We start from the raw sequence: 13,026 nt of genomic DNA, 5'->3' as shown, positions 1-13,026 counted from the left end.
TAAAGGCACATGTTCAAAAAACATAAAGGCACATAAATTCAAAATCTTTCAGACATCAGAGAGTGCCAGTATAGTATAAAATACCTTGTGCACAGCTGTGCCTATAGAAGTATTTTTTTAACTAGGTACAAACATAGTATTTAATACAGCCTGCAACTTATTGTGTAATTACATGGTACTTCAAGGTACTTTGGAGGAAAGATGTTTAAAGTTATCCCCAAAGTGTTTTAAATGTCCTTGCGTGTATGGTTGTCTGTCTATATGTGTTGGCCCTGCGATAGTCTGGCGACCTATCCAGGGTGTACCCCGCCTTCTGCCCGATGACAGCTAGGATTGGCTCCGGCCCCCCTTGGAACCCTTATGAGGACAAGCGGTTACAGAAAATGACTGACTGACTGACAATGTCTATGCAGGTTAGGATCTGTCTGGATGTCTGTGTTCAACCGTCTTCTCTGGAGGCATCAATACTTTAGGTACACAAACTGGAAAAAAAACAAAAAAAACATTTTCACATAAGAATAAAGTATCCCCCTGGTCTTATATAAGATTTTTGTTTATATTTACGTATGTTTAAACATTTTTATTGATTTCATTAACATTGCAGGATCACATTATAAAATCGCAGACACTGATTGTGCAAGCTTGTATGTCAAATTCAACAACGTGTACAAAGTATGTTAAATGCAAACAAAAATGCAGTGCATGAGGAGTGGTAAACTTTTCTTCTCTTCTGGGCTTTGGCATCATCGATCAAGTCAACCCTGTATTCAGCTACAAAATCCCCTTTGCAGAATGAGCCTAGGGTGAATACACCACATCCTGTAAGAAAAAATGAAGACATTTTCTATCTGAACTAGAAACCAAATCATTTTATTCACTACAATGGGTATTTCATCTGTGGCCACATGTATCAAAAAACACACAGTCCAAAGAGCATTTCATTCGACTCAATGGCAGCATGACTGAGATGAGCTGCCAACTAGTAGTAAAGTAATTTAATTTTAGTAGTTTACTTTACCCTGAAGTTTTGTAATGATAACCATGGTTCCTTAGTAGAGAATAATTCTTAGTGATTGGGCACCAAAACCGCTTACTATTGATAAGCTTCTCAGTGGAAGTTACTTCATCAAAACTTTTTATTGTTTTGGTGTAAATAATTATCACACTGCAGCTTCTCCCCTGCTTTCTGTGAGGGGCTGAGCTCTTCTATACAAACTGCATATACATCATCTTCCTTATTGCAAAGGCAAATTCCATCTGGAGAGACATAAGCATAAGCAACTTCAGGGCTGCACTGGTGTCTTTCTGGATATGCCGTTTAGCCGCACAGCTGCTGCAGCAAAAGAACAGACAGGATGGACAGGACATGTCAATTATAGGATGACTGTTACCAATGGATGTCCATGTCTCCTTTTCTTTCTATACTTCACTCAGAATTGTGATGTCATAAATAGAATTTATTTTACTGACCTTTTGATTCATCTTTACTAATATATGAGTGTTTATATAGTGATGTCGCTGTAGTAAGTTTTACTGTTGCTGCTCTAGAAACAAGAAAGTTGTATTTAATTTTTTTTTTTTAAATCCAGTCTGGTTCTAAATGTATTCTTTTAAAGAGATGAATAATTAGTTAGGTTAAAAGAATTTGAGAGGAAGTCAATTTTACCTTTTACCTTTCACTACATTAATGAACTTAATCTCCGGTTTCCACATTTTGTCAATCTTCAAACCAACATGATGATATCTTTAAGAGGACTGATCCTTAGTGACATTTTGAACTGTTGAGAAATGAATAAAAATAGCTTCAGTTCTAAGAAAAATACATTTTATGCTGTGCTATGCCAACTCAATTTCTGTTATATCCAGCCTTAACTTAGATATAAAATGTTAATGTTATCTAGGGCTGCAGCTAAAGTTATTTTGATAATCAATTAATCAATTAATCCGATTTAAAGAAATAAAAATAGAAATAATAATAAAATAAGCCTTTTTTTCTCCCATCACTGCTAAAAGTGCAGCAAATAAACAGTGCTAAAGTGCAGTAAATAAACATCCATAAAATAAATAAAAATAATATTAAATCATAAATAATGAATAACTACAACATCAAAGATGAAACAATTCAAAAACTAAATGTTGAGAGTTTTTACAACATACCCTTATGTTTCCTTACTTTACAAAAAACTGAACATCGTAAGAACATATAACAACGTCGTTTTTTGTTGAGACTTTCGCTTTCGTTTTAGATGCTGCGTCATGACCGTCTTGCTTGCGTGCCTTGCCGTGTCATCTTTGCATATTTTTCTGCTAACATACTTCCTTGTTTTGCATAACTTGAAGTGCTCCAAAACTTTTGAAGTTCATGCCATTTAGATTTTTGTCTGACTTGATCCTGACTTGCTCTAATGTAATGCACACATAGGCAACAATGATTTCAGGTGGCTGCAGTTTCTGGAGCCAGGTACTGCAGTTGCTCTCAATGACTGTAAAAGCCCGGATGTCACCTGATCGAGCTGATTGGTTTACATGTTGACTTAACAATAAAAGGCTTTTTTAAAAAAAAAATATTTTTTTGAAAATGTTTCTTTTTTTGAGAATTTATGCAAATTGAAGGATGATCCTTGAACATAAATCACAGATCACTTGGAGCACTTTAATAGGCTGCATGTCATGATTAACAACAACAACAATTGAAGATTGCGTGCAAACACACATGGGTCTGATGATATTTTAATAAATCAGATATAATGGGATTTAGGTGTTTCTGTGACTTCTTGTAGCCTACAAGGTACAAGGAACAAAGTAGGTTTATTGTCATTTTTCTTAAACGTAGTTTAAGAAGAAATTAAATTTAAAGGTGATCCTAAATCCTGCTACAAACTGATGGCTGCTGGAAAACTGTCTGACTGGACTGCAGCTTTATGTCTCTGCTCTGCTGCCGCCTGTGCTCATCCGCTTACCACTCACAGTTCATCTCCTGCCTGGCTCTTAAAGCCTGTAGCTAGTGTCATACGTAGCCCACAAAAACATGGCGTCAGAGCAAGTTCTTAAATATTGTTAAAGAGAAGTGTTAAGCGAAGGTTGAATGTAGAATCCACTTCCAGCTCACTGAATTGGAAGGGTTTGTCATTTCATTAAAATGCTTTATAAATAAAGTTTGTCTGACTTACCAGCTACAGAAATTGATCCTACAACCATATATACATATATATGTGTGTGTGTGTGTGTGTGTGTGTGTGTGTGTGTGTGTGTATAGGATGCTGCTCAAAAACATATTGTGATAAAGTTATTTTTTTCTGTACTTTAATTCAAAAACTGAAACTTTCATAGATTCTAGATTCATTACACATAAATGGAAATATTTCAAGCCTGTATTGTTTTAATTAATTATTATTACAGCTTACAACTCAAGAAAAAAATAAATATATGTATATATATATATATGCTGTATGTCTGTGTGTGTGTGTATATATCCATCCATCCATCCATTTTCTTCCGGTTATCCGGGGTCGGGTTGCGGGGGCAGCAGCCCTCAGCAGGGAAACCCAAACTTCCCTCTCCCCAGCCACTTTGTCCAGCTCTTCCCGGGGGACCCCGAGGCGTTCCCAGGCCAGCTGTGAGACATAGTCTCTCCAGCGTGTCCTGGGTCTTCCACGGGGCCTCCTACTGGTGGGACGTGCCCTGAACACCTCACCAGGGAGGCATCCTGGAGGCATCCTAATTAGATGCCCGAGCCACGCGGAGGAGCAGTGGCTCTACTCCGAGCTCCTCCCGGATGACCGAGCTTCTCACCCTATCTCTAAGGGAGAGCCCAGCCACCCCCTACGGAGGAAACTCATTTCGGCCACTTGTACCCGCGATCTTGTTCTTTCGGTCACTACCCAAAGCTTGTGACCATAGGTGAGGGTAGGAACGAAGATCGACCGGTAAATTGAGAGCTTTGCCTTTCAGCTCAGCTCCCTCTTCACCACGACAGACCGGTGCAGAGTCCGCATTACTGCAGACGCTGCACCGATCCGCCTGTCGATCTCCCGTTCCATCCTTCCCTCACTCGTGAACAAGACCCCAAGGTACTTAAACTCCTCCACTTGGGGCAGGACTTCGTCCCCGATCCGGAGGGGGCACGCCAGCCTTTTCCGGCTGAGAACCATGGTCTCGGATTTGGAGGTGCTGATTCTCATCTCAGCCGCTTCACACTCGGCTGCGAACCGATCCAGTGAGAGCTGAAGGTCACGGCCCGATGAAGCCAACAGGACCACATCATCTGCAAAGAGCAGAGACCCAATCCTGAGGTCACCAAACCAGACCCCCTCAACACCCTGACTGCACCTAGAAATTCTGTCCATAAAAGTTATGAACAGAATCGGTGACAAAGAGCAGCCCTGGCGGAGTCCAACCCTCACAGGAAACGAGTTCGACTTACTGCCGGCAATGCGGACCAAGCTCTGGCACCGGTCATACAGGGAACGGACAGCCCGTATCAGGGAGTCCGAAACCCCATATTCCCGGAGAACCTCCCACAGGACTCCCCGAGGGACACGGTCGAATGCCTTCTCCAAGTCCACAAAGCACATGTGGACTGGTTGGGCAAACTCCCACACACCCTCAAGGATCCTGCCAAGGGTCCAGAGCTGGTCCACAGTTCCACGACCGGGGGCGAAAACCGCATTGCTCCTCCTGAATCCGGGGTCCGACTATCCGGCGGACCCTCCTCTCTAGTACCCCCGAATAGACCTTACCGGGGAGGCTGAGGAGTGTGATCCCCCTGTAGTTGGAACACACCCTCCGGTCCCCCTTCTTGAAAAGAGGGACCACCACCCCAGTCTGCCAGTCCAAGGGCACTGCCCCCGATGTCCACGGAATGTTGCAGAGTCGTGTCAGCCACGACAGCCCCACAACATCCAGGGCCTTGAGGAACTCCGGGCGGACCTCGTCCACCCCCGGGGCCCTGCCACCGAGGAGCTTTTTGACCACCTCGGTAACCTCAGCCCCAGAGATAGAGGAGCCCACCCCCGAGTCCCCAGGCCCTGCTTCCCCAACGGAAGGCGTGTCGGTGGGATTGAGGAGGTCTTCAAAGTATTCCTTCCACCGATCCACAACGTCCTGAGTCGAGGTCAGCAGCGCCCCGTCGCCACCATACACAGTGTTGATGGAGCACCGCTTCCCCCTCCTGAGACGCCTGATGGTGGTCCAGAACCTCTTCGAAGCCGTCCGGAAGTCGTTTTCCATGGCCTCGCCAAACTCCTCCCACGCCCGGGTTTTCGCCTCGGCGACCGCCGCCGCCACACTTGGTGTGTGTGTGTGTATATATATATATATATATATATATATATATATATATATATATATATATATATATATATATATATATATATATATATATATATATATATATAACTGCTAACTTTAAAGAGCAACCTCTTCTTCAGATCCTACTGCTGTCAGACTGTACAACCCGCACTGCTCTCAGTAGACCAAGCACACCAACTGGACTTGTACTGAAGTGTATTTTTTTCACTAGTGCAACTAACTCAATGTGCAATTGGTGTATTAATATTTTTCTCCCCGTGTCTGCGTGGGTTCTCTCTGGGGTCTCCGGCTTCTTCCCACAGTCCAAAGACATGCAGCTCAGGTTAATTGGTGACTCTAAATTGCCCTTGGGTGAGACTGTGAGTGTGTATGGTTGTTCGTCTATATGTGTCGGCCCTGCGATGGTCTGGCGAACTGTCCAGGGTGTACCCCGCCTTCCGCTCAGTGACAGCTGGGATTGGCTCCAGCCAATTTTTTTTTTGTTTTTGTTTTTTTTTTACTATTTATATTGTTCTTTTGCTACTTATCCTGCTTACTCCTGGTTGCTGTAACTATGCAAATGTCCCCACAGTGGGACTAATAAAGGGTGATCTTACCTTACCAACCATATATATATACATATATATATATATATATGTGTGTGTGTGTGTGTGTGTGTGTGTGTGTGTGAGTGTGAAGTGACTTTGTGTGTGTGTGTGTGTGTGTGTGTGTAGTGAACAGTCAACACAAACATTGCCCCAAAACACAAAACCAAAGAAGTCTTGGGGGAAAACATCTGCAACTGGCAAAGGCAATGAAGTTACTGCTCTTCCATACATGACTGCATGACACAAATCAATGCCAGTGCTGGAAAGCCCAACATTGTTGACTTCACAGCAACCAAGAATGAAGTGACTTTCCCCCATCCCTCTTCCAGGAATATGGCAGTATGAGAACTGGTTCCAAGGCAAGCCTAGTGAAGATCCAGCAAGATGAGACCGAAGTGACTGACATCCCTGATCTGCCTCCAGATGACAAAAGACAGCAGTAGTTATTGATGCTATGTCCACTATAATACACCAGTCTTTCACACAGGTGAAAGATTTAGAACCATCACTGAGTGATACAAAAACCTACTGTTGAGTGATTACTTGCCAGCACTGACATGATTTGTCAGCAAACAAAGCAAACCTTCTGGGCTTCCTTTGTGAGAAATGTTGGGAGAATGAACAAGTGGAGCCTTTTCTTGGCCCAACTTATCTCCTCCATGTGGTGGACTCAAAGAAAAGACAAAGAGCTTGGTCTCACAGAAGGGTATGTTATGGATGTTCCTGCTCTGGAATCCACACAGCAGGAGGCTGACACTAGGATAATACTTCACAACCTCTACACTGTCCAGAATGAAGGAGCTGCCAGAGTTGTCATGCCAACATCATTATCATGTGCCTGTACTACTATACCATATAAATAAAGTTACCTTACCTTACCTTAATCTTTAGATATGACATATAACATTTAGATTGAAGATTCAACATAGAAAATTTAGATTCAACATTTAAACATTTAGATTTAACATATAACTGTGCAAGTATGTCTACGGATGCTTCTGGACACACCTTCAGTGATGTTCCTGAAATTATTGGGTTTTTGGGTCTTCCACATTATACGCCCTCCTCCAGGGCGTATAATGACCCCAGCTTGTGTCCAGATAGCAAGCTAGCTACTTTGCACCCCATGGTTCTCCTCTTCTGAGCCACAGCCATCTTGAGGCTTTCTCTGCTGCTTCGGTGGTTTTTCAGATTGCTCTTCTCCTCCTCTCCCCTTCAATGCCCAATGAGCTGAGGGCTCTGCACAGGGATCTGGCTGCAAATCCCCTGCATCCATCCTCTACCAGGTAACACTTAGCTCTCCTGCTTGTTGACAAGTGCTGATCAGTCCCTCATACTTGGCAAGTTTCCTCTCAAAGGCCCCCTTCAAGCGGTCTTTCCAAGGTACTTGCAGAACCACTTGTCTGGTGGACTCAGACATGAGAATAATGTCTGGTCTCAAGGTGGTGCTCACAAATGTGGTAATGGAATTTCAGTTGCTGTTCGAGGTCCAGCAGCAGCTTCCAGTCGCTCGCTAAGGCCAAGATGCCTGCAGATGGTTTTGCAGTGGGTCTTGCCTACTCACCAGCTCATACAAAGGTGATGGCCTGCTTGAATTGGCAGTGACGCTTGGCCTATCCTGTGCTAATGACTTCTGCAATTGCCTTCAGCCCCTGGTTGTGCCTCCATCAGTAGCATCCCTCCCCACAATGTCTTTAAACAGCTGCTCAGGATGTGTTCCAGTGTTCCATGCTTGGAGCACAGTAGGCATGCTGGTGACTCTACTTTGCCTCACAGGTAAAGGTTTGATGGACTGGGAAGCACAATGTACGCCACCTGTATAAGAAACTCGATCCGCTGGGGTTGAGCTATCCACAGCCTGGCCCACATCTCCTTCCTCCCAATCGCATTTTCCAATCTTGTCCACACCTCCTGTTGTCTCATTCCAACCATCCTGCAAGCTCCCTCTTCCTCAAAGTGCTGCTCTCACCTCCTCCTGGACTAAGCGGCACCTATCCATTTCTTTGGTGGTGTTGATGTGAGGTGTTAAAAATTATCCTAGTCGAGCTTCACCTCTTCCTCACCACTCCCACAAGCCTGTTGTGATGCAGTCTTGACTCTGCTTGCCGCACAGCGTCTGCTGCCCTTCACTTCCTCCCCATTCTGACTTCCAATATCAGCCACTTTTTGATTGCTGGAGTCTCAGTACTGCATCATCTCTTTGGCTCGCGACACTTTGAATTCTTCTTCCAAGGACTTGAGCGGCAGATGTAGTTTGTTGCGCTGCCCGTAAGTCTCCAGGGTCTCAAAGACAAGGAGTGGCAAAAAGCTCCTGGGGAAAATGCAGTGCCTTAAACTTTCCTGTGATCAGACTCTCAACCAGGTTTTCAAGACAAACTGGTGCACAGCTACCTTCTGGTAAAAAAAAAAAAAAAAAATGAATCTTGACGCAAAAGACCAATTGGCACCTACAAAAGCGACAATATTATACGCACCCAGACAATCACAACCACACCTACCAACACAAAGACTTCATTAACTGTAACACCATCCATGTGGTCCATCGCCTCACCTACCTGTGGTTGTTTCTACATGGGATGAACTAAGCGCAGACTTAAGGACCACGGTAGTGAACACCAAACAACAACAAACAAACAACATGGCATCAAAACAAATAACATTGACTACCCCATAGCACGACATTTCAACCAACATCACTCCAGCAATGAAACTCTATTAAGAGCAGAGGGAATGGAACACATCAGGCCATCCACATGAGAGGGTGATTGCATCAAAAAACTTCTTTAACAATTCCATGCAAGAGACCCCTTGCCAACTTAGTAAATCCTACACCACAGCAGAATTCCAACAGCGAAAACATTAAAAAAATGGTCCAGTTCAACAGGAGAATGCCATCACAACTATGCAAAAATCATTTACAGTTTGCTTTTGCCTATCCCTATCCCTGCTCTTTGTGCGCTGCTGCTACACCATGCAACAAGACAACCAGGCTCACCTGGCTAAAATGTTGAGCTAACTCTTTGCCATTAAGACACTGCTTGACAGTGGCCATGCAAGACAATCTAAAACTCTGGGTATAACAAACAACCAAACCAAGGATGTTCTGTATTTACTAACAATCCTGGTATTATCTGGAGATGCAGAATTGAGACCAGGACCTCACCTGCAGAATAGTGACTTTACATCTACGCGTGGCGGCCACAGCGTGATGTGCCTGCTTCGTGGCGCGTCCCCTGTGCCAGCTACCTCCTACGGCGTGGACCCAACTGACCTGCTCTTTTCACCCACGGCATCAACAATGCTCTTTCTGGCATAACACCACCAGAGCTGAGGATTGCACAGATGCAGCCAGCGACGGGCACCGGCGGCTCTGCATGGCCTTGTCGGGACGTGTGGGGCAGAGCGCCCTTGTCTGGGCTGCAGCTGCTGGAGCAGCTGGCAAGGCGGCTTCACAAAGCAGTGCAGCTCTCCAGAGCATCGAAGATTCATGTACCACCAGCCGCGGTGCCATACAGCTTTCACACGGACAATCCCAATCGAATTCCACCTTCTATGAATCGATCAAAAGACGCCAATACCGGATTATCACATTAAGTACAATACACATTAGCTCAACAGGTTACTCCGACCAACACAAACAATGGTGAGTGTGACTTTGGTGCACCCCCAGCAACAACAATAACTATGAACTTAAGCACCGCACCTAGGACTGCAGTCAATTAATCTGCTGTTAAAGAAACAACACAAAATGCACTTCTTTCAAACTCTTGACAACTCATCTGGGACTCCCGCTCCAAACCAAAGGGACTTCCACTTGGACAAATTAACATTTGTAGTATTATGAATAAAACGCAACAAATGGAACATCTACTGACTGACTCATACACTGACATTCTTGATCTATTAGAAAGTTGGCTCTCTGACTCATCACCTACAACTGCATTGAACATCTCAGGGTATAATACATTTAGAAGGGACAGAGGGGAAGGATGAGGGGGAGGTTTGTTGGTTTATGTGAACAACAGTTTTTGTGTTTTTCTGTGTGCCAACAGAAATTTATATGAATGTATTGGTCTGAATATAATCCTTTTCCTTGAAATGTCTTTCACCATCATAGGTTTATACAGCCCCCCTCTGCTAAAGAAACATTTTATGATCAATTTAATACATTCTTAAATCACTAATCTTAAAAGGGAAATTATTTTTAAAAGTGATTTTAACATAAACTGGGATAATAAAACAGACAGAAAAAAATGAAACAATTTGCAGACAGCTTCAATCTTAAGTCATATAAGTTCCAGCAGGAATAACAAAAACCTTAAAAACAATAATTGATCTTATGTTCACAAGCAAGACTGATAGGATTACCAAAACGTTTAATCTTCTATTAGGGCTGTCTGATCATAATTTTTGTGTACTAGAAAATGACACAAAAAACACCTAACTAGATCATCCAGGATTAGCAGCTTTAACATAGTACCTAAAAATGAACAACAAAATCTAAAGTATGCTATGTAACATTATGACTGGTCCAATGTATTGACAAGTAATGAAATTGAGGATGGCAGTGACATTTTCATTAACAATATCAAGGAAGTTGTCAATCTCTTCACAAAAAAGGTAGATCACAAGTAGTGTAAAAAAACACTACCTTGGCTAAATGACGGTATTTGGAAATTGATGAAAGAGAGAGAAAAAGCCTTAAAAACTTTAAAAACAGGGCTTATAAGTGGTCAACACATGTTCACCTCACCGAGAAACAAAGTGGTGAAAAAGATTGGCAAAGCCAAAGTAGACTTTTTTATTGGATTAATAGAGGGGGCAAATAGAAATGGAAAGATAATATGGGAAAACTTAAACAAACTATTAGGTCAAAACAACAACACAAAGCCCAATAATGTACAGCTCCAGGTGAATGATATGCTAACTAGCAATATGGATGTTATTGTCAATACCTTTAAAATATCTTAATAAGCTTAGTTGAGGAATTAACAAATCATTTTAAACAGCCAGTTATTTCTTTAAGTCTCTTGATGAAAGCAAGCCTGTGTTTTATATAAAAGACATAACTGTCTGTGAGGTTCTAAAAATCATTTCTTCTTTGAAAAGCTCCAAAACCAAAGATGTGTTTGGTTGTGCCAGCAGCTTCTTAAAACTTAACATAGAGGCTCATGCAAGACCAATTACACATCTGATAAATTTGTCCATAAAACAGTCAAGTGTACCAACAGTCTGAAAGACAGCCAAAGTTACCCCAGTCTTTAAGACTGGCGATAAAAACAAACCAGAAGAATATCAACCAATAAGTATTTTACCTATTGTTTCGAAGGGGGCTGAAAAATGGGTCTCCATGCAATTAATAGAACATCTTAATATACTGTATGTGATACCCCTCTCCACCCAATGCAGTTTGGATTTCACCAATATCACTTGACTGAGACAACCCCCTGCTATTCCGTTGAGAACATCGAAAGTTTATGAGACAAGGGTTGCTATGTTGGAGCCGTTTTCTTGGATTTAAAATTAACTTTTGACACAATTAATCATGATGTGCTGCTGTCAAAGCTCGATCATTTTAACTTCTCAAACAGTGCCCTCTGCTGGATGAAATCATATTTGTCTAATAGAATACAAGCTGTTCAAATTAGTGCTTCAAGTTCATCTTACCTCAGTTGCCCAGCCGGTGTCCCACAAGGCTCTATACGGGGGCCTATTTTATTAAGTCTTGATGTTAATGACTTACCAAATGTTTGTTCAACTGTGAAAGTTTAGCTATATGTGGACAACACAGTATTGTATACACATACTAAGACAAAGCAAGAAGCTGCTGTTGTACTATCTGCAGCCACGGTACCAGTGTCTCACTGGTTTCAAAGCTCATGCTGACATCTTAACACAAAAAAAATTGTATGCATGTTTTTCTCCGCATGCAATGATCTTTTCCCACATAACATATTGTTTTACAACCTTGACACATAAAACAGCAGGCACATTAAAACCCATCAAGTCTCTCTTCAAGAAGACAGTCAAATTCCTGGACAAAAAGCCTTTCCATTTCCATTACTGTAATATCATTAGTAAGTATAATATTTTAAACTTTGACAGTTACTTAATGTTCAGGGATTTGTGCCGTGTTCTTAAGGTTTTAAATGGGCTTGTCCCCCCCCACCATTAAATCTTTTTATCCGGAAAAAGCACAATAACAGGATAAATACCAAAGCTCAAACCAGACGAGACTGTAATGTGCCGAGGCACAAAACTGGACACAAGTGTGAATTTGTCTTACATTTTATGTTCTTTGTGATACCAGCCTTAGGACTACGGATGAAATTTGCTGATATGTTGATTAATGTGCATTGTTCTATATCAATAAATTTAATTTAAAAAATAAAATAAATAAAACATTCAGAATTTCAAACTGGATGACATGACTTTTCCAGGCTCGAGTAAAGAAATTGACTTTAAACCATTTTTATTAAAATAAAAAATAAAACAAATCCACTGTGTGGTATTTCCACTTATTTTTTTAAATAAGTGGAATGTTTGTGTTACACATGTCATGTGACCAGGGATGACCACTCAATGAGGAAGTAGAGGAAGTAGAGCAGTACAGCAACACCCTGAGGAAGGCCACTAGACTGATTAACGTCTGCATTTTTCTTTTTCTGTACTTTCCTTTACTACTATCCTCTCCTACACAAGAGTGCCTGTGACTGCCCAAAGACCACTCCACCACTGCTCAGAGGTAAGCTGGTCCTTGGCTCCTTGTCTGTCTTTTTTGCATACCTACCACAGTGTGCCTTGTTTTACCTAACACACAGTGAGCATTTCAGTTTCCATTTTTAAAAAAAACAATTTAAAAAGAAAAGAAAAAAAAATCATCAGCAAATCACTGAGATTCCGATTCACACAGCACAAGTATCATCCCATGACCTCTGTGTTTCATGAAATAAAGTAGGTAATTTACCATGGAACTTTACGGACATGACTGATTTGCATGGGACTAAAATCATGTGTGAATATTGCTTATTTAGTGTGTAGTTTTTAATCCATGTCTGCCACCGTTTCTTTGTGAGTTTAAAAAAAAATGTTCACCCTTACATGTCACTACTTCCAGGAATCAAAAGTA

General features: G+C 42.0%; 1 protein-coding gene across 2 annotated transcripts in view; it reads right to left on the bottom strand.

The window, feature by feature from the left end:
- Positions 1-741: 741 nt before the first annotated feature.
- The window catches only part of tcaim (T cell activation inhibitor, mitochondrial), a 51,391-nt gene continuing 39,106 nt past the window's right edge, over positions 742-13,026 (bottom strand). The window contains exon 11 of one of the 2 annotated variants that reach the window (XM_042490865.1): positions 742-819. In XM_042490865.1, coding sequence (XP_042346799.1) covers positions 768-819 — 52 coding nt within the window. In that variant the 3' untranslated portion in view covers positions 742-767. Of the gene's footprint in view, positions 820-1,747; positions 1,779-13,026 lie in introns of those variants that run through there. The other variant, XM_042490868.1, reaches the window with a different exon arrangement.

Source organism: Plectropomus leopardus, chromosome 7 (assembly GCF_008729295.1).
Source record: "Plectropomus leopardus isolate mb chromosome 7, YSFRI_Pleo_2.0, whole genome shotgun sequence".
NCBI classification, from domain to species: Eukaryota; Metazoa; Chordata; class Actinopteri; order Perciformes; family Serranidae; genus Plectropomus; species Plectropomus leopardus.
This window is presented reverse-complemented; position numbering and strand designations above follow the sequence as displayed.